This window comes from Semicossyphus pulcher, unplaced genomic scaffold (genome assembly GCF_022749685.1).
Source record: "Semicossyphus pulcher isolate SPU_LCO1_2020_fin unplaced genomic scaffold, fSemPul1.0.p SCAF_7, whole genome shotgun sequence".
Taxonomy (NCBI): domain Eukaryota; kingdom Metazoa; phylum Chordata; class Actinopteri; order Labriformes; family Labridae; genus Semicossyphus; species Semicossyphus pulcher.
In genome coordinates, this window is record NW_027211748.1 from 21,528,652 (window position 1) to 21,551,082 (window position 22,431).

General features: G+C 42.6%; 1 protein-coding gene across 3 annotated transcripts; it reads left to right on the forward strand.

Moving 5' to 3' along the window:
• Positions 1-1,837: 1,837 nt before the first annotated feature.
• On the forward strand, positions 1,838-21,950 carry LOC138611431 (serine/threonine-protein kinase tousled-like 1-B). Of its 3 annotated transcripts, none has more exons than XM_069684532.1 (22): positions 1,838-2,229; positions 4,525-4,646; positions 7,285-7,353; positions 7,569-7,607; positions 7,734-7,809; positions 7,892-7,935; positions 8,020-8,109; positions 8,233-8,313; positions 9,969-10,061; positions 10,151-10,261; positions 11,032-11,168; positions 11,275-11,466; positions 12,805-12,871; positions 13,042-13,139; positions 14,831-14,912; positions 15,002-15,093; positions 15,203-15,292; positions 16,804-16,973; positions 17,142-17,277; positions 17,555-17,666; positions 17,834-17,941; positions 19,500-21,950. In XM_069684532.1, exons 1-22 carry the CDS (start codon positions 2,103-2,105, stop codon positions 19,647-19,649), a joined length of 2,286 nt encoding a protein of 761 aa, XP_069540633.1. In that variant the 5' UTR covers positions 1,838-2,102; the 3' UTR covers positions 19,650-21,950. The 3 variants fall into 3 exon arrangements, with proteins under 3 accessions (XP_069540633.1, XP_069540634.1, XP_069540635.1); XM_069684533.1 differs by having other exon boundaries at positions 8,026-8,109; XM_069684534.1 differs by lacking the exon at positions 7,569-7,607.
• The last annotated feature ends 481 nt before the right edge of the window (positions 21,951-22,431 follow it).

Below are 22,431 nucleotides of genomic sequence, written 5' to 3' on the forward strand. Positions count from 1 at the left end.
CGGTTGTATTTCCTAAACACAAGCTGGAGACAGTTTTCAAAATGTCCACCACTCTGCAGTTTTCATTTAATTTAAAACTCCTGGAACGTCCTGACTGCTGTTTGAACATCAGTCACCCTTTTCCTCATAACACCAGTCTAATTTCATACCTGGGATGACATCACAAACTGTGTGTGTGTATGTGCGGTGTGTAGTAGTGTAATGTAGTAGACGGCTTATACAACCCTCCTCATTGCCTGTCAAGACTATTGCTCTGTTACCATGGAAACCGTGTGACCAAAAAAATCAGGTTACCATGGGCAGGTGCATATGAGGTGCAGAGTGATGGTTTGTGCCTCGGTGTGTTTCCTGATGCAATCTGACTGCAAGCGGAGCAGAGGTCTGACAGTCGATCGAGCCTGTTAGAGTTTACTTACTATAACTCTGAGTCCTCGAATGAACCTGTGAAATCACCTTTAAATATTAGAGGTACACATGTTTAATGTTACGCACATTATCTGACTCAGTGGCAGGGGTACTGTGTGTTTATTTCACTGCAAAATAAATACATTACATGTTGGAGGTTAGAGAGGGGTAAGAATAAGATGTAGGCCAATCAGCTGATGTGTGTCTGTGTGTGTGTGTGTGTGTGTGTTGTGTGTGCTGCCCTACAAGAAGGCAAAGGCATTTTGATGCACTGCACCAAATTTGGAACAAAAGACCTTATAGCCAAGACCACATCACTATCCTCCCACCTGCACCGCCCCCCGCTCCCCCCTCAGCTCCCCACACCCCACACCCCCCTCTCCCCCTGCAACTTGTATTTCAAGACTGAGAAACAGCCTATCAAGACTACAGCCCTACATATGCACATCCACTCACACACACACATACACACACACACACACACACACACACACACACACACACACACACACACACACACACACACAAATAGAACTACAGGCTGCACGCACACTACTGTGTAGACTACTGTACATACATTTGTAGACTACTGTACATGCATAATGTAAATATGAATTTTGCAAAGATATTGCACATAATAGACAAACAAAAACATAATATTTATATAGTAATTATATATATATATATATATATATATATATATAGTATTTTTTGTATATACATATAGTACTATGTGTGTAGATATATGTTTATGTACATGTTTATATCGGTTTATATATACACAGGTATGTATAAGATATACATATACACAGAAACACCATACTACACTATATATAAACACGAAAAACATACATGCATATATGTATATAAATAAATTAATATGTTAAAACTAGACATGTACTCTCGCTCCCTCTAGGTATATTTATATATGTATATATATATATATATATATGTACACACACACACACACACACACACACACACAGACATATATATATATATATATATATATATATATATATATATATATATATATCGTGTTTAATAAAATTATGTAAATTGCACATATGGGTAGTTTATTAATGTAATGTCTTTGGTCATATATATATTAAAATGTTACATTGTACATATATGTACGTGTGTTTGTATCTGTGTGTGTGCGCGTGAGTGCATGTGTGTGTTTCTGGTTTGTGTCGTTCTCCTCGGGCAGACAGGAACTTTCGGCCATTTTTTCGGGGTGTCTGTTGTTTTCACCAAAACAAGAGGCTGTTCTCAGGTCGACGCTGAGTTGTGGCTTCCAGTGAACCGAAGGCTAGTTTGGAGGAGGGTAAAATGATCCCAGATCAGTGTCTGTGTCGGTGTCATGCCATCCCCCTCGCGCTACTAGGTGCGCGCCAGCCTCGCGATAGCCTCGCCTACAAGAATCAGAGCTCAGCTCGCGAACTGGATGCTGACAGGCGCGCGGTGCGGTCATCATGCAAAGGTTACATTGGATCCGTTTCAGCGAGTATCTAAAGAAGCCGCTCCTCCGCAGGACTCGCACGGGTCTCAAAATGAGAGACGTTTAGCAACAAAAAGGCTCAACTGACGTTTACCGGCCTGTTTGACGACAGCAGGTGTCAAACGATGGACGCAAGTTTGGGATTTCCGCGAACGGCAGTGTGTACGCTGGCTCCTCTCGGCGGTAAAGTGGCTTCATGAGTGTCCAAAGTAACAGTGGAAGTGGTGGTGGAAGTTTGGAGGCGACGCCATCTTGGTCGCAGCTCTCCTCGTCCCCAACGATTTCTCAACAACATATAACGGCGACCGCAAAGAGCAAGGAAGGTACATGAGCCCACCGAGTGCACGAGCGACTGTTGTTCTCCTTAAAGTGAGCTCTTTGCAGGAGAAGTGGACTGTTTTAGCCGTGTCGAGCTGACGTTTGTAGGAGTAAAAATGGATGTCAAGTTCACTGATGCCGTGAATTGGAAGCCAAACGTCAGCTGTCAGTTCAGTTGATGGCCAGTCTGAGGAGCAGACAGCTGTCCTGTGTGCACAAAGGCAGCGCGAGCTCGTTGTTTTGTTTGTAGGACTGTCAGCTTGTTACATGAATCCTTGTTACTCGTAGCTGTCGATGCGATAACAGTGTTGTTTTTAGCAGTTTGTGACATTCCCCCCCTCTCAGCATCTAGTTGGATATTAAACAACGTAGCTATGCATGCATCCATTAATGCAGTGCAGTGCATGCCCCTGCTGCTGTAAACTTGAGAGCAGGCCTGGATTTTATCTTCCTGCACAGCTTGCATGCATTAGTTTACACATTGTTTTCGACATGTTTATACTGTATTTACTCCGATATGGCTACGGAGTTGCTCGATTGCTGGATGTGATATGACTAAACAGTGATCATAAGTTAGCTATATTGCTTGTAATCTACTTGCTACGTGTATTAATTATAGGTTAGGATGTGTTTAAAACATATTAAGGCGGTGGTAGTGTTTACAACACGGTAATAACGACGGTAACGGTTATTACAGTACTGTAGATAGCTTTAAAGAATTAATTTAAACCTGGCACTGTTAACAGCACGGTACTAACATATAAATTAATGAAGTTATATGTATCTTTAGCTATATTGATTAATTAACCCCAAAACGCTCTCCCCCTGTCCTTAGATAACCTCACACAGGCCTTGAAGTGGGCTCTCTGCTTCACTGCCTGAAGGTTTCATAATGTCCATTATGCCTTTTAGGGCTCGCCCCTGTACAAGAAGCTATGTAAAGATGACGGCCAGGAAATGTCCAATAAGGAAACAAACACTTGCAGCAGTAGTCAGCTGGGAGCAGAGGACCTGTGTGTGTGTCTGTGTGTGTGTGACTCTCCCAGGAAACCAGTTGTCATAGATCTGGTCCCAGTCAGGGAGCATGTGTGTTTAGGCTGCTGGTGGTGTGAGACTTTCTTATGCACATTGTGGCTCAGATTTACAGCAGTAAGGTTTACTATCAGACATCTGAAAATGTGGCTCTATTATGAGTATATTTATGGCTTTTGCAGAGCCTGTAAAAACAATGGCTGTGTCCTGTTTTAACTGCATGTTGAACACCAATAGACATGACCTGAAACTCTTTATTTCATATCCAATACCCGTTCTGGTACTTGAACTTATGTATCTGCTGGCACCGAGTACTGACCCGATACCAGTGCGATACAAAGGTTGTTTATTATTGTATATATTAGCATGTAGCATGAAGCCTTGCATCCTGCACACATTGCTGTTTTTGTGGTGTGATTTTCTGACATTCTAAACATTACAGTCTCTGCTAACAGTGCACTGTTGCTCGCTATCATTATGTCATATTTAACCTGAAATCAGTTATTCTTTTTGCGTTTCTTGGGGCTAATAATTTATGGTATCGGGTGATGCAAAGACTGGCAAATTTGCCAATACCTGATCCCAAATTTTAGGATCTTTTCTGAGGTATTTCCAAACTTGTATCTGTATCAGAACAATTGTAAACATTAATTTCACGTGTGTAGCGCTTAAATTAGCAGTACAGCTGCTTAGATGCCCACATTATTCCTCATTGACTGTGCAGCCTTTAGACAGATGTAAAACTTCCAGTGTCGTCACCTCAGCTGGTGTTGTGCTATATTTTCAAGGCTTCTAAGGTATCGAGATCCCTAAATATCACAGACGACTTTAGCACAGTGTAATGAGGCCATTGTGACAGTCTAACTAATGTGATAATAGAAAAGCTGGTTGAAGATTTTTGTTTTGACACCCCGCCCGGGCCTGCGCTCTTCTCCTTCCTGACCCTCCAGCGTTAGACTGACCTTCCTGCTCAAGTTAGAAATGCAGTGTCACTCATCCACACCGTGCGCCGTCACAGCATGAAAGTGCATCTTTTAAAGAGCTACCTGCTGCCCAGCTGAATGAAATCCATTTTTCTATTTTTATCCTGTAATCACTCTAATTTTCTGTAATCCTCCCCCAGATAGCGTCCTCTCCTCCTTCTCCCGAGTGCTCATTTTTATTCCTCTCCAGCAGTGTCGTCACAGAAAAAAAGTGTTCAGGGCTCCATTTCTCTGATTCCTTGCTGCTGATGATGTAACCCTCACTCTGTTGTTCCCTCGTGCCAGGCCCCATGGAGGAGCTGCACAGCCTCGACCCCAGGAGGCAGGAGCTGCTGGAGGCCAGGTTCACAGGAGCCGTCAGCGGCAACACCGTCGGCAGCACTGGGAGCACCAGTGGAGGAGCTAAGGTAACAAAAGCACAGAAAAACAAAAGCTTTTTTACTCGGGCTGCAGGAGTTTTAAAATCCTCGCCGAGTTAAAAATCAGGTCGCATCACGCACATGAGGAGAAAGCTAATGAATCTCAAACACGCACACACTACAAGATGTGAAGATGATAGCACATAACTCACTACTGGATATTATTAATGTTGTTTTGTACACCAGAGTGAGCACAAAGAGTGATCTTGTATGATCTCACGGGGAAGCAGATGTTTTAAAAAACATGCCGACAAACTACTCTCGTGATGCTCTATGAAAAAACAAAGGTAGAAGGTTAAACAACTCTGGATAAGAAAATGGACACGGTCGACGTGTTGTCTGTTTCACAGCAAGAACTGGAGTTCTGATGTACCTGTAGGTTTTCTGTCTGGAGCTACAATGTTTACTAATGCTGAGAAATACCATCAGCTGTAGTGTTGGCAAAAATGACGGTAGATTATTCCTTCTAAAAAAAGAACACACACACCAAGGTTCGAGCTATTCCAGTATCTATTTTAACCAGATACAAACTTACTTGCAAAGATATATTTTTTTAACATAAACATGCCTTCTAAAAGATCAACATATGCGTCCTACACATTGCAAAATGAACAAATAAATTCATCAGGTAAAAAATATTAGGTAGAACGGACATTCAGCGCTCTGAGCGAGCTGTGCTGCGACAGGTGTATTTCTTAAAACATTAACATGTTCCGGTCTGTTACGCTGGTATTGAGAATCTCAATTCAATTCAAAAGAGCTTTATTGGTATAGGAAACGTACGTTAACATTACCAAAGCAAGTGTCAAAATAAAAATTAAGTACAATAAAAGAAGATAAAGACAAAATGTGTAAACAGAGCAGTATAATAATCGCTTAGAAAATATGTTGCGTTTAACTTGAAATATAAACTGAAAATGTTCTTTTAAAAATATAAACAGATAAGTAAAGATAACTTAAGATAAAATAGAAAAATGTTGACAGAAGTTAAGTACAAAAAAGTGACAACTGTGTAAACCAGAACTTTTTCTTGTGTAAACCAGAATTCTCCGCCATCATCACCACACGCCACACGCTTGTGTATTAGCTCGTTTCAGCGAGACTGAATTAATTAATAACGTATAAAGTGATGTGGGCATTCAAAGATGCTCCATAACCAGGAGAGTGCCGCGTGGACATACGAGAACACGCGAGAGCTCGCGGTAGTGCTGATTTTTTTTTCACATGGAATATCAGTTTTAATAACCGAATATCCGTTTTTTTCAGTTATATATTCAAATTTAGAATATTTGTTGACAACCATAGAAGCAGTACCACTTACTTCTGTCCTTCTCCCTCACATTGACTGTCATGATCCGGCTTTGAAAGTATCGTAATATTCGTCCTGTTTTTAAATCCTAAATATCAAACAAGTTTGAAATTCTCGGGATGTCACCAATGAGTCTGCAAGCGGTTTAGGAGGTTAAACACTTGGCCCATGTCTACACGTACACAAAGTTTTTTCCTCCTTCGTTTCCTAAGAAAGGAAAATGCAAAAACACAAAAGAAACGCTGTCATGATCGGGTCCGATATAACCCGGTCATGCAAAGAAGAAAAAAAAAATTTGCGGCCAATCAAAAGTCTGAAAAAATCTATTGCCGGAAGACTACCTGGCGAGGAAGGGGGACGATATATCAATATAATGGACGAGTAACTGAACACATATGTGTAAACATAAAAGTCCTGTTAGCATGGTTAGAAGCATCACTGTTTTTGTCACGTCCGTCATTTTGCAAAGAACGTCGCCTCATTTGTGACGCCTCACAAAGGAGATAACGACGCACAGCCTGACGTCGCGAGCCAAAAACGCTGTTTACCCCGTCTACACGTCTCCGAGGAAACGAGTTTCTAAAAGTCTTCACCCTGGCTGGAGTTTTACAAAAGATCCGTTTTCAGTGACCTAAAACTGTTTGTGTGTGGACGAAAGGCCAAAACAAAAAAGAGGAAAAGCTACATTTAGAAAAATACCCGTGTACGTGAGGACACGGCCTCGGTCTGTTAATATGATTTTCCTGTAGTCTGAGTCTGGCTTTAAATACATCACACACAAACACATGTCACCCAGGGACCAAAGAGTCTTAATGAGCTAGAACTTCATCTTGAGGAGTCCTGTTTCCTGAAAGATGAGAAGTATTTAGGGTTATTTTTGGCCACAATTCAATCCCAAAGTTGTGAGCTTTCTTCTCGTGACAGCCCGTGCTCGCTCGCAGCAGAAGGAATGCTTCACACAAGTTGTAGCAGTCTTAAGGCTTTCGCTCATCAGTGACTAACTCCACCATCATAGCGCTACAGGGCAGAAAAACACAAACCAAACCCAGGTTCCCATGGTGGAGAAGCAGGTAAAGTTCCTGTTTTCCTAAAAAGGATGCATGTGTTGGAAAAAAGCCCAAAGACACACCTTTTATAATAACTGAAGATCTGGATTCCTCTGAGACGCGTCAGACTGGAGGCCTGCCTTCAGGCTTTGTTTCACTCTTTGAATTTCATGACGTTGCTGAACTTGGATAGCGCCGCACACCTGCAGAGGGAGAATATTTTCATATTGTGTGTGTGCTCACTGTTTGTTTAATCTTTCACTGTTTATAGGGGCTGGCCAATGAGTCCTCTAACCACAGCTACGGTAGTCTGGGCTCGTCCAGCGACAAGGAGTCGGAGGTAAAACACTCTTACGAACACATATAAATCAATCCTGCAACATGCATGAAGGGTTTATTTGTTATTATAAGATCTGACACGTTTTATTACACAGTTACAACAATACAGCCTGGTTAGACACAGCTGCGTGTTGTCAGCGCTCTTCCTCCTTCCTCTGCCCACTCGTCTTTCTGTCTCTCCCACTACCTCCACCTCTCCTTCTCTTCTCTTCCCAGAACTCTGATTTGAAAAGAGGGAGCTCCCCTGCCTACTCAGTATGTACTCTTTCTTCCTGCTGCTCTTTCTTGCTCAACAGCAGAGCTCGAACCAGCTTTGTTAGGTAAAGCTCGGGGGATTTATGAAACTTATTTTCTCCTGTCTCTCTCCCTTCATATTTACAGACCCCGGAGAAGAAGCACTCTGAGACGTCCAGAGGGAGGAAGAGGAAAGCTGACACCTATTCAGAGAGTAGTCAAGGTATGACTGACACTGGGAAGACATCAGTGTAACAAAGGCATTACTGAAAGCTTGCTAAATCTTTGTTTAATTTTCTGTGCAGGGAAGACCTCCACACGTGGGCCCAAGATCAGCGACTACTTTGACGTGAGTGTTGCAGAAACTTCCCTCCAGTTTGTCACAGTTGCAGTGAAGCAGATTTTAATGTTTTTATTTGTTTTCTCTGCAAAGTTTCAGGGTGGAAATGGTTCCAGTCCGGTCAGAGGCCTCCCATCGGCTCGTCGCTCTCCGCAGAGCTCCCACTCTGCCCCGGGCTTAATCGTGAGTGTTCCCCCCACAGTGCGAAGCCTTAACACGAGGATTTGTACAGAGTTATCTGCACACGAGGTGAAAGTGAGTCTCTGTGTGTTATTACAAGTTGTAACAATGCGTCTTTGTCTGCAGATCCGGCAGAACAGCTCCTCTCCTACCAGTCTGTGTTTTGGGGAACACAATCCAAAAGCCTCCTCCAGCAAGTTTGTCCAGGTGAGATGACACACACATGAAACACTCACTTTCCCTCTCTAAATTCCTGCAGTGTACATACACGGGGATTAAAATTCTGCGTCGCTACACGGATATCCGTCAATTGAAGAATTTAATGAAATCCAGAGGCCATGTAAGCGTTCAGTGTGGATCTGGCAGGGGAGAAAAACGGGGCTGACATAAACTATTTTTTAATGTTAAAGAAGTTATTAATGTTAGTCATGTGCCTATAGTGTAGTGTTCCTTATCTGTGGCATTTAAATGGGCCAAACGAGCTTCGATCTTGTCTGCTACATTCGCTAGAGAAATCCTCTACTTCCCTATACGAATAAAAAGCTTTTATTTTCGTAGGGAACATACCCGCGCATTGCTTTTGTCATGTTTGGAGGCTACAGAGCGCTACTTTGCGTTATAACTACAGTCATTTACACGGGAATTATCCCCGAGTTTGCCGTGAATGCAGTTTGATAACCTGCAGCTGGAACCGCAGAGCGCACCGCTAACCGTGTCCGGTGGTGAACTCACTGCGACATAACGGATGCAGACGGTACAGTAGCCACTGCCTTACAGAGTAACGCAACAACAGCGACTGAAGGAGCTGACCCTCTTATTAGCTCAACTAGCTAGCATGAGCTAACATGATGGTGTTTCTAAACTCGGTGATGGAAAAAAAGGAATTACATTTTCTCAAGTTCGGTACTTTACACAGGAACTCCTGTTTCCAGGCGTGCACTGTGCTTTTTATCAAACTACATTTAGGCCTGTTTGATAGATTAAGTTATTTCACATATTCAGATCAACAAAACATGTAAATATAAGTATGTAATGTAAATGTAAAGTAACATAAAATATATACTTATTTTATATAGCTACAACATTAAAGTGAACACATGAATGCATCAATACTCATGATCCCAGATATCATTCTAAATGGGCCAGTCTACATGATGAGCCCTTTTACCCCTTATGTAAATACTTTTTTGTACTTTACTTCTCTCAGTAACGTTTGTAATACTCCTTGTAGACTGATTAAGTAAAGAGTAAGTTTATTTATATATTGAATTAGGACAGTGCACATTCATCATTCTATCAGAAATATGCTTCAAAGTAAATATGCCAGAACGCACAATAGCTAAATTTAATCCGCAGTCCTAAGGCAGGTACTTAAAAATAAACAAATATTACAATTACAGGACACCTCACAAGACAGCCCACCGGACGGCACACAGACATGCTCACAAACAATTTTACATATAGAATGGACACATTTGTTACATGACACATAGCATAAGTTGGTTAAAGATTAAAGTTTGTCACTTAATTGTATAAAGCAGATGTTGTTTTTTCCCAATATTCTAAACTTAAAACACTCAAAAAGCTTCATTTGTGAATTAAAATAAATATTTTTTCTCCTTCCGGTGAGTGCCCCCGGACCGCCCTAACAACCGCGACTTATGTTTCTTGTCACACTTTTTAAAATATCAACAGGTTACTTAAACGTAAGCTTAAAAATGACCTATAAGAGTTTAACATATTCGGCTACTTCGGCTACTACAGCCACAAGTGCTAGTGCTGAACTTCCATGATTTTTTTGCTTTAATCCCTGCATACAGTTATACACGTCTAACTGGTACCTCTTTCTTTCGATCTGTTAGACGGAGTTAACCGGCCTGAAACTCGCAGCTCTGGAGAGCAACAAGAGTCTGGACCTGGAAAAGAAAGAGGGGCGAATAGATGACCTGCTCAGGGTGAGTTCAGCGTCCGTGAACCTAAAAGGATTCAGGTTCTCTTGTCGGGTTTCTTTCAAGCTGAACTCTCTGCTGTCTTTCCTTCACAGGCGAACTGTGACTTGAGAAGACAGATAGACGAACAGCAGAAACTCCTGGAGAAGTACAAGGAGAGGCTCAATAAGTGCATCACCATGAGCAAGAAGCTGCTCATAGAGAAGGTACCCGTCTACATGCGAGCAGTGTTTTCATTTCATATTGGATCCAATCCATCACCTGTGTGCAGAAAGCAAACAAACTGACTGAGACGTCATTATCACCGTCTTATAAAGCGTTTACTTACTCATGCATCACAAAAGGAGCAACACCTGTTCCGATCTTAAGAGCGGTGTTCTCTGGTGTTGTCGCTCTGCTTAGGTCCAAACCTGCTGAGGAAGGAGTTCTGTCTGTGGGTTGGTAGACCTTTAAATCTCTTAGAGAGACACCTGTTGTGAAGCTGCACAGTGGTGGTGGGATTTCGTGCCCACGCAACCCTCTCACATTTGATTGTGTAATCATAAGATATTCACAGATGAGGCTTTAATATGTCTGGAATTGAATGTTGTTATTCTAAAAATAAACTCACCTTCCACACCTTTTATTCTGGGTGGAGAGGCTTCAGGTGTGTGCCTGTAACCGCCATATTTACTTTGTCTCTCCGCTGCAGCAACGAGAGCGCAGTCACATGTTCACTACTGTTCCTGTTTGGTTTCTCATCCCGGGTTTGATCTTTTTCAGGGATATGCTGTTGACACCTTTATTGTTCTTGTCCTTGTCACTATGCCAACAAAGTATGTTGTTTTCTAAAGATGTCTAAAAGCCAGGATGAGGGCTTATCCGAGTTTCTGGAACAAGGATAGGATACTCACAAAGACAAGCATACTAGTGCGAATGTAAAAGCACAAAATATTTAATCTGAATTTGTCTAATTTCTGCCTGTTTTTGTTCACAGAGCACCCAGGAGAAGCAGTCGTGTCGTGAGAAGAGCATGCAGGACCGCCTGCGTCTCGGTCACTTCACCACCGTCAGACACGGGGCGTCCTACACGGAGCAGTGGACCGACGGATACGCATTCCAAAACCTGATCAAGTGAGAGGCTGCGCGTGCACAGCTTTACATCCCGTTAGATCCGTTTCACTTTCAGTCACATTTATAAACCCACTCCCTTCACCTCTGTGTCGTCGTCTTCGTGCAGGCAGCAGGAGGGCATCAACCAGCAGAGGGAGGACATAGAGCGACAGAGGAAGCTGCTGGCCAAGAGGAAGCCTCCCAACCCTGCGTCTCCCTCCCTCTCGGTGGCCTCCACCTCTGAGCCCAAGCAGCGGAAAACTAAAGTGGTCAACGGCAACGACTCAGACCCCTTCCTCAAACCGTCCCTGCCGCAGCTGTGAGTACACTGAAACATTTACAGACTGTCAGTGTGGAGGATGCTGGGCCCTGGGCTCTGGGCTCCTGCCCTCGGCCCCCTGCCGTGTGCCTTCCCCCCATTCTCTTTTCCCCTGTTTCCAACACTGTCCACTGTCCTCCTCCTTTCAGTTTTGTTTAGATCTGAAAATAATCAGACCTAATATAGAAGTCAAAAAATCATCCTTTGCACAAATATAGTTCTTGGTTATCTTTATTGGGACCATCGGACCTTGCAAAATCTTCAGACTTCTCAGCTCTGTTCACGCCAGCAGAAAATGTTTCAACATTCACAAGGACTGTTTCCAGGGAGAACTCAGCAAATAATGTTGTAAAAATTGTGATCATGACGGTAAAAACTGTTCATTTAAAAGTCGACAGGGGCGTCAAAAAAAGGCGCAACATTAGATGCTGTATAAACACACAGTGAGCTATAGTCCCTGGCAGGGGTGGACAGTAATGAAGTAAATTTACTTGAGTATCTGTACTTAAGTACATTTTATTTTAGTATCTGTAATTTACTTCATTATTATTTTTTACTTTGACTTTTGAAAGACAAATATGGTACTTTTGACTCCACTATATTTCTTTGAATGTCCTCGTTACTCGCTACTTTTGCTCTGAAGTCAGCTGATGGATTTTCTTTTATTTTCTAAAATCCCAAAGACATTAAACTGTGCTCGTGTAGTTCTGCGTTTGGTTTGTCCAAGTGGTGTTGCCGTACCTCTACCTCGCGGGTCTCACGGTTGAACATAGAGCAAAAGCAGAGCAAACGTCACTCAGATCAGACGGTTCATTTAGTGGTGTTAACGATGGCTACGACAGAGAAGGATGATGATTCTCCACCTGAGCACGCATGGCCATGTCTTCAGGCCGTGTTTGAGGTTTTTGAAATGAAGAATGATTCGTATCGTTTCAAATGTTCGCTCTGTTTACCGTGCACAAACTTCATCACGGCCTACAAAAGAAGTAGTTTTAATACTGAAGTATTTTTAAAAGCAATCAAGTAATAACCAGGAGTATCTATACTTTGACTCAAGTAATGAAGTTGTGTACTTTGTCTACCACTGGTCCCTGGTACCCTTTTATCATTTGGTGCAACCGTTCAACATATCAGTTGAAAAGCTTAAAAATGAGTCGGTCTCTATTTTTGTAAAACTTTCAAACTTGCATCAGACTGATCCAACAGCACAATCAAGACTAACCTAACACTAGAGAGCAGTCTAAAAGTTCCTCTAGTCTGAAGTACATGTTCCCAATGAAGGTTGTCTTTGAGATCTTTGTTCTGTCCTGACATTCTGACGTGTCCTTATTTTGTCAGACTGACCCTCGCTGAGTACCACGAGCAGGAAGAGATCTTCAAGCTTCGCCTTGGACATCTGAAGAAGGTCAGTAGCAAAAAATATACAATCAATCTATCAACGTATCAAGACCATAATGGACAACATAAACATTGAAACATTGAACATGTAATAACAACAAATAGACGGTCATGCTTTGATTGCATACAAGGATTTGAAACATAAGATTCTCCGTCTCATACGTTGTGTTCATGCAGGAGGAAGCTGAGATCCAGGCAGAGCTGGAGCGGTTGGAGCGGGTGAGGAACCTCCACATCAGAGAGCTGAAGAGGATAAACAACGAGGACAGCTCAGCGTAAGTCTGCTGCTCTCACAGGACCATGATCTACACAGAGACCTGAGAGTTAGGACAGACACTAAGAAGTTTACACTCAATACAAAACGTAAAACACGTAGGTTTGAATCATTAGTCGAAAAGAGAAGAGTTATTATGTATTTATTTTGTGGCTGCATCATTGCACACAGAGCAATGCAGGAGCAACAGCTTGAAACCTCTAAAAAATGACCCTTCAGTATCGTTCATGAGGTTCTTGCTAGGAGCACAATTACCCTCAGGGATCCCCTTTTCTCTCCACAACAAACAAACCCAGTGTTTAAAACCAGGCGCTGAATAAAGCAGTTTCATGTTTAATTCCATGTAACCATGACACTCCTCAGACATCAGCAGTGGCTGCAGGCAGTGTTTGTAGTAGCTCTGATCATTTTTCGGTCAGGTTTATCTGAAGTGTTCTCCAGGTTTTTTACTTTGATTAGTAATACTGATATCACGTTAGTGCAGCTCCTCAGCAGAGCACAGAGACCTGTGTGTCAGGCTGCAGCCATCATAATGTCGGCGGTGTGATTAAAGCAGACGCGCAGTTACACCAGGCGGCTTTTCAGTGAACGTGTCCCCCGTTATTAGCGGAACCTCGCCCCGGTGCTCTTTAACGCTGTGGCCACATGAATGGACCGTTCACGGATCAGAGGCGCCGCTGAGTGTTTATTTTGAGCGGCTTCACCTGCAGCGCACATACGGTGTGAGGTTGTGTGTGGTGATGTCACTGGGCTGATCACGCTAAACATACATTTGAATATGTTTAGACAAGTTACACAACTGCAGCACACAAGTCGCTGAACCTAGTGTGGTAGAAGTAGGACGGGGGTTTTGTTTTGTAAAACAGAAACAGACTTAATAATAGTATGATTGTTAATATGTTCATGAAAGCACATTGCACTTTACTGGTGTAATTTCCTGTATTTTTTATATTGCAATAAACAAGAAAAAGTTATCTGAATTAAGCAGATGAGGGCCTGGCATGACATTGACATTGTCAGTCAAAATGACATTGGTGATGTCTTGAAGCCGTTGGAGGACAAAAGTGAGTGAGGATGTTAAGAAGAAAGTCTTAGATGACTTCCCCACACATTTATTGCTCAGACCCATGTTGCTCCGTTCACTTAGCACTCCTCCCAGAAGACATTCTCATTCCTATTTTGCACCAACAAATACATTAGTTTCTTTAAAAATACAGAAAAAAGAGCTATAATCATGTTTTGTGTAGAGCACCCCTTTTCATTTTGTAATACTGCGATATAATAACGTTACCACAAAAAGCAAAAACCGTCATGTCAGAATCAGTGTTACTCTGGTGCTCTTTTGGATTTGTTGTCAGTGAATCGAGCTGTCCCTAACTGTAGCACACTAGCTGACTAAAATCCTACTTGAAACCCTCAGATAGTTGTGTACTTTAAGTTTTTAAATGTCCTGCAGACAGCCAGCGCACAGGGCAAACTGATGGACGTGCAACTTACAGGTGAAACATCAGACTCATGTAGGCTGATGTAGGAGTTTGGTTTGGGGCTGAGCTGAATCAAAAGGAACAAACAGTCGAAGCTTTTTCTTTGCTGATAAGATTTTAAGTACGGCACAGCCCTACAATGTTTTAATTTAACATGAGACACTTGTCGAGTACAAGCAATGAAACATAAAATAATCTTCTCACGCAGGTTTAAAGACCATCCCACCCTGAATGAGAGGTACCTGCTGCTGCACTTGCTGGGCAGGGGCGGCTTCAGTGAAGTCTATAAGGTAACGTCTGTAAGAGTTTGACTGACTGTAACCTGCTTCCTCCGTTAAATATGTGAGGAGACAAATGTGTGTTTTCTTGTCTCAAACAGGCTTTTGACCTGTTTGAGCAGCGCTACGCAGCTGTTAAAATCCACCAGCTCAACAAGAACTGGAGGGAGGAGAAAAAGGAAAACTACCACAAGTAGGTCTCACACACACACACACACACACACACACATGTTAAGATACACAAATGCAAAGTGTTTCTCCAGTAACACTCACACACTACGTTGACATTTATTTCCTCTCAGGCATGCATGCAGGGAGTACCGGATACACAAGCAGCTGGACCATCCCAGAATAGTCAAACTCTACGACTACTTCTCCCTGGATACTGACACGTGAGTGACCTCTGACCTCTACGAGCTGCAGCCCTGCTGGGTTGCCACATCCTGTGGTTGTTTATTACCCAGCAGTGGCTTAAAGAGCGCTTCTTTTACTCTCATTCACGTCTACATTGTTACAAGTTAAAATAACGTAGTTAATATTCCAATAAGGCACGAGGTGTTTGTGTTCTGCTGCCAGGATCTACGTCAGTGGGTGCTACAAGTAAGAGCAAACAGCAGACAGCGAAAGAGTCAACACTAACAGTTTACAGAAAAATGTCTGATTCAGCGTCGACATGTCCGGACAGATAAAGTCGTGTTTAAAGGGTTAACTCCCTGCACGGGAGGTTTAGTCATCATACACATAAAAGAGGTCAAAAAAATAGCAGCCAGGTTACTTCACCAGTCTGATCGCATTTCTCTCCAGACAAACCAAAGAGTGATCTCAAGGTAACTTGAGACTTTTCTGAAGCTCGTATTTCAAACAGAAACTGAAGTCAAGATATTTCAGGAGCAGAAAGTTTTGACCTTGGGGCAATAAGATCACAATAATTGTTTTTATAGTGATCAATATCTATATTTATTACACTGTATATGATACTGCTGCCAAATTGAGTATCCTGGTAGTTATGTAAGCCTACAGAAACCAGATAAGCAGGATTTTTCATTGCATTTTGCCAACAACACATTAAAGCTGGGCCCCTCCTCCTTGGATCTTCGTCACCAGAAGCTCACTCCCACTCTCTCGTGCGAGAACACGCCCACCCCGCCGAGCTAACACCAACAGTATCACTGTTAGCTTTGCACTAGCATGCTAAATGCCAGTTAGCTTGTCCTACCAGGTTTGAGGCACCGACCTGTCCGACAGAAAGAAGGCCAACTCGGGGCGGGTTGTTCAGAACAGCTGCAGGTTTCTGCGTAGAACCTTTCTTTCGCTGGAATCGACCGATCGTTATTCACCATCATTCTCCTCAGGCTGCCTTCTGGCACCAGCTTGTAGTCAAGTTGTTCCGATGCCTCCTGGTGATTCTGGCTCATACACATAAGGCCGAATAACTGATCCTAGAGCAGCCATGTTTTCTACAACTTTGGAGTGACAGCGCAGTGCGGTCGCTCCCCCACGTGGGATTGCACACATGGGGGAGGGGCTGCGCGGTCACTCCAAATCGTACAGCCAATCGTAGCTAAGGTCTGATCTTTGAATGATAAAAGGAGGAAGGAGAGGCTCCGAAAAATAATTGAATTAAAATATTTATACAATTTTAAAACGAAACACACTTTACCAACGTGATTCAAAAACACATTAGAACAATAGAATATTGATTGCATGGCTAAAATATGTCCCCTTTAACAGATGCTCATACTGGATGAGCAGTTGATCTACTCGATCAATAAATAAAGACAGTATTCTTACATTATTGGTACAAGAGTAATTATGACTGGATTAAAAGTACTGAATTTTGTTGTAGAATGAGATCTGTTTCTCCTGTTGTAACCCCGTGTCCGTCCGTCCTCTGCTCTGTCAGGTTCTGCACGGTCCTGGAGTTCTGTGAAGGAAACGACCTGGACTTCTACCTGAAGCAAAACAAGCTGATGTCAGAGAAGGAGGCTCGCTCCATCGTCATGCAGATCGTCAGCGCCCTGCGCTACCTCAACGAAATCAAGCCGCCCATCATCCACTACGACCTCAAACCAGGTGGGTCACATGTTCTGAACGTTCTAGATGAATAACACATAGGATTAAAGATTAAATGCACTGACCTCTTCTAAAGTCGTTGCAGTGGCTTTCAGTGTCCAACATGGGCAAAGGGTGTGGTTCTGTGTCTATCGCACGTCTCCCATACTGAGTCTGTTTGGTGTTCAGGTAACATCTTATTGGTCGACGGCACTGCGTGTGGAGAAATCAAAATCACAGACTTCGGCCTGTCAAAGATCATGGATGATGATAACTACGGCGTGGACGGGATGGACCTCACGTCACAGGGAGCGGGCACCTACTGGTGAGACACACACACACACACACACACACACACACACACACACACACACACACAGACCTATAACCCCTCACACTGACTTGAACTCTTTATGGTTAAAGTCTTCACAGATTTCCGAATCAGCTACTTTCATTATTATAGTAATTGAATTGACAGTAATTTTCAATGGATAAAAAATCATACCACTTAATTGTATTATAAGATCATTAGGGGAAGTATTCATGAACTCTTTATGACACTGTATGACGTTTGTAACAGTTTGTGTGTGCGTGTGCTTCAGGTACCTTCCTCCAGAGTGTTTTGTTGTGGGGAAGGAGCCTCCTAAAATCTCCAACAAGGTGGACGTCTGGTCTGTGGGAGTGATCTTCTTCCAGTGCCTCTACGGACGCAAGGTAACGAACCGAACACCAGACTGTGAACACTTTCATGGAATTGTTCACATAGACGTTATGTGTATGTTGGGTCACTGAGGATGATTCTCAGTTTTAGTCTCAATTGTTAAAGCAAAGAAAGTAAACGTGTTGGATTGGTGAGGATATTTTGTGTTTTGTTGTTTCAGCCGTTTGGTCACAATCAGTCCCAGCAGGATATTCTCCAGGAAAACACCATCCTCAAAGCCACAGAGGTCCAGTTCCCCGCGAAACCGCAGGCCAGCACAGAGGCTAAGGTAACACACATATATACACACGTTTAAATACACATAAACACAAAGGCCACTATGACAGTTTTACTGTATATTTCCTGCTAAAAAATGCGCAACATATTAAATAGCATCCTGTGATGACCTTAAATCAAATATTTCAGTGGAAGTAAGCGTTGTATCTCTCTGTATATTAAATATCTCTTTCATTTATCCTGACGACTAAATAAATACATAGAGTAAATAATCAATAGTGAATGTCCGGTTAATGAAATGCCTAAAATGTTTTATGTTCGGTAAATGCAAAAATGCACGTACTTAAAAAGGTTTCTCTGTGTGGCCTCACACAATCAGGGATGTTAAAGCTGGTTTGGTAAATTATGAGAACACAGCAAGAGTGAGTTAGATTATTAATGTCAATTTACCACTTCCTTATTACTGGTGGTACTGCTGATTCCCCCATGCTTATTAACAAGAGACCATGTAGGAGAGCAGCCCAGCGCAGCACATTGTTTTTACTGTTAACCATACCAGACTACCTTTTCTCTGCCTTTCTTGTACAGCTAGCTCGGCTCATGTGCAATGAATGCATAGATAGAGAGTGCACAGGTAGACATGTAAGCTGTCCAATCATTTCATAGGTCTGAATGAAATGATTTGAATGATACCCTCAAACATTTTGACTATATGACTCTGCATTGAGATTAATGACTGGTGATGCATATGATACTCGTCATTGTGTCCTGTATGCTAAGGTTGGATGGTCCTCTCTTCAGGAGAGACTCGATTATTCATTTTCACCTTTTTATTTACAAAGCTCTAATAGGAAAGTTGCCATCTTACCTAACTGGTCTCATTCAACAATCAGAGGGGTTTTATCAGACCCTCGAGTTGGGACAGAACCGGGAAAGACTGTTTTATGTTACTCTGCGCCTGACTCCTGGAACAAGATACAGCACTCTCCTTTTGGACATTTAATTTTAAACCTCCCAACCACTATTTGTAACTGTTTTACATAAGTGTAGCTTTTTTAATTATTTATTTTTCCCATTTTAATCACTGCACTTACTAAAAGGGCCAGTTCGCTGATTTTCAACCTCAGTCCTATCATGCTATCATGTGGAGCTAACGCCGTTATGGTAGGAAAAAAGTGCAATTTCACTCGCTATTTGATTTTTTTATGGCTCTCAGGAGAACTAAGGTAGCTAAAGGCTTCTAAAATAAATATCCTGCCCTCTCTTTAAAGGTTCCCTCAGTTTGAACAACAATACAAAATGTCTGTCAGTTGGCAGGCGTGAAAAGTCCCACAGTGTTTCATTGTTTTGCCCAGCCCTCGTAGGCGTAAGTCTAACTGTGTTTAGACATTTTGGTGTTGCAATATTAAAAGGCATTGCAGACATTTACGTACTCTAATTTAAGTCTTAACGTCTGGCAAGCAGTTTGACTACCAGATAGCATGTTGACACATGCATCAGCTCTGATGTGTGGATATAAAAAGAACAGATGCAGACAAAAGATGCACAAAACCTCTCTCACAGCCTGCAGCTTGTTTTATAATATGTCCTCTCCTCTGCTCACTGTGCAGGCGTTTATCCGCCGCTGTCTGGCCTACCGTAAGGAGGACCGGTTCGACGTTCACCAGCTCTGCTCGGACTCGTACCTCCTCCCTCACATGAGACGTTCAAACTCCTCCGGCTCCCTGCAGCCGTCTGCCTCCTCTCTCCCTACCTACTGACTGGCTCTCTCACGTGACTGACAGGGCGCTCCGGCCAATCCCGAGGCAGGATTGTTTGGATGTTTTATAACTTGAGCTGTTCCAAAAAGGATGAATGAGCTGACAGAGCTGAATTGAATGGAAAAGAAGAAGTAAGAGCGGGATCCTCCCTTTGCGTATGTTGAACTCAACTGTGAGCGATGGGGAGGAGAACAAACCCGAACAGGAGAGAAACGGAAAGAGGCTCAGCGTGTTTGGAACAAGAAAACGATGAAGCCAGTGGATTTCTTTTTGGACTGTACTAAATATCCCCTTAGGAGACATTTCAACATCTATAGGGGCTCCTAGTTGCCATGTCCAAACCCACCTCCCTTAGCTCTTCACAGTAATACACCTCACGAGGATTTCTTCATCATAAAGCCGCTGTTATTGATGTTCTCTTGTCGCTTATCTGAGAATTGGGCTGACCAGCGGGGAACAGGAGGAAGGGGGTCGAGTGTTTGAACGATAAATATGGACTTCCTGTTTAAATCAACTCCTTTTGTCTGATGTTATGAGGCACAAAATGTCGGTTACATCTCATTGATTTAACCCTTAACTTAAAAGAGATGATGTAACCCTGATGGGACTTAAAAGAAAAAATGTTCCAGATTAAATTTCTGGGCTCGATTTGCACTTCAGGTCCGGATCGCGGTGATCCGGCCTCAAACACACATTTGGCATGAAGTACTACAGCGCGGGCTAGTCCTGGACTATCAGTAGCCGAGTCCTCCGTTCACTCTTTTGTCCAGGTCTGCTGCTGGGTTTACAGGAGCTGGATCTGTGAATCTGTCTTAATCCATTAATGTTACTCAGATTAGAGTCAAAAATGTTTCAAAGAGCAGAGTGTTGCAGCGCCGTGTTGTCTGAGACGTCCTCATCGAGCAGAGTGGGACCGGATCAGCTGCAAAGACTCTCAGTTTAGTGTACCTTTCATGTGCAGGAGACATTACTCACTAGCAAATACATCATAATGAGGCTTCTCTTTGCTTCCCAGTGTCTCACTCTTCTGTTTCCTCCTGAAGCTGTTCTCAGTTTGCTGCTATAAATGTCGCTTTTAGTTCCTAATGTGTGAATGGTTTCCGCCTGGCATATGTGCGTACTTGAACTGTGTTAAGAGGAACGCTCTCCAGAGCCCCCCTTCTCTGAAACGGACCCCCCCGCTGTGCTGTTTAAGGGAGGGGGGATGCAACACATTCATCGATGTCCATATGGGTTTTTGTTTACTTTCATGTACCAGTCAGACAGACGTTATATATGGAGCAATAAGTCCCAGAATGCTTTGCAGCGGGAATAGCCACACCTGTCCACGCCAGGAGAAGTGGGCACGCTCCAGGTTGTTGCAGCATGATTCACTGCAGCTAGAAATCAAGTGGATATATCCAAATGTTGTCGTCCTGTAAATAAAACACTTACCTGTACGCTGGTGTGACATTTTAAACCCTCTCGAGTGCAAGTGGGTGCAGTTAACAGCGAGACGTGGGTGTCGCCTCTTCTCTCCTCTATGCACTCTCGCCTGCTTTACAAATAAGTCTTAATAGATTTTCTGTGTGTTTCAGTAACATGACAGGCAGATTAAACCACAGGAAGTATCCTCTTACGGCTTGCTGCACCCAAATAAAAGCAAGTGATGGAGTGCAGTGAAACAGGTAAAGTCTGAGTCCACTTTGATAAATTGTAATTTGATCCCCTCGGGTGCAGTAAGGCATAAAACAAACTCTCCACTCCTGTCTAGTTTATTTCTTCTCTCTCAGTAGAAAATGGGTGCTAGCACCAGGTGCACAATCCACGATTATTAACCTGTAGACAGATTAAGTACAGCCATTAGTGAGCTACATGTCAGATCACATTTGCGGTGGGGAAATCGGCGCAAGCTCCTGTCGTTCATATGCAATAAAGATCGCCTTACAAGTCTTCATTCCTGCAGTGTGACCCATATTTCCTGTGGAGGGTTATGCAACAAGATGGAGCGCAGAGGAAGGTGATGGTATCTGTGTGTTAATGAGGAGGACCCACTGGCATAGGGAGAGTGTTTTAAAGGGCTGCACAGACACCATTTTGTATCAATATTAAGGATTTACAGAGTTTGGTTTGATGGAAAGTGATACTTGAAAAGATTCCAGGGGCCATTGTTCAGTCAGACGGCATCTAATATAATGTAAGACCCAAATTATCTCTGGTGTTTAAATGGGAGGAAACCGTAGTAGAAATGTAAGAAGAAACTTAATTTCTACATGTAAATGTACAGGCCTTAAAATTACTATATAAATACATCCAATATTCTAGCTGATGTTATTTGTAGTGGCGATTTGTTCTAATATCAACAAACAAAAACATCGGAACTAAAACAAACGGCCGCTGAGGCACACCGGAAGTCGATCTAACGACAACAAACAGTTCTTTGGCGTTTATTAAACAATTTTCCGGCGGCGGTGTCCTTTTCTTTCCTTATCCTGATAAAAAAAATGACATACACCTTCCCGGTACCTGACAATCCCATCTCCACCTACCCTTTTTTATACGTTACCCGGTGCCCAAACGGCCCTGTTCTTTCAAAATAAAAGCATGAAAAAACCCTCAAATATTCAAAATAATAATTCTGATGTTATTTAACTTTAATCACATACCTTATTTGACAAAATAACAAGAAATCGATGACTTGAATGTTCAAGCCACAAATAATTGTTAATAGCTCAATAACATTATGACTGGCTTTTGTCAATAAAAAGAAATTTGAGACTTTAAAATAACCAGTTAAGGTAAT

Bases quoted from the DNA above. Each gene is read 5' to 3' on its own strand.
- LOC138611431 (XM_069684532.1), top strand. From the start codon at position 2,103: ATGAGTGTCCAAAGTAACAGTGGAAGTGGTGGTGGAAGTTTGGAGGCG. The intron at 14,913-15,001 runs GTAACGTCTGTA...TGTCTCAAACAG, and splicing joins GCTTCAGTGAAGTCTATAAG to GCTTTTGACCTGTTTGAGCA. The intron at 15,293-16,803 runs GTGAGTGACCTC...CTGCTCTGTCAG, and splicing joins TTCTCCCTGGATACTGACAC to GTTCTGCACGGTCCTGGAGT.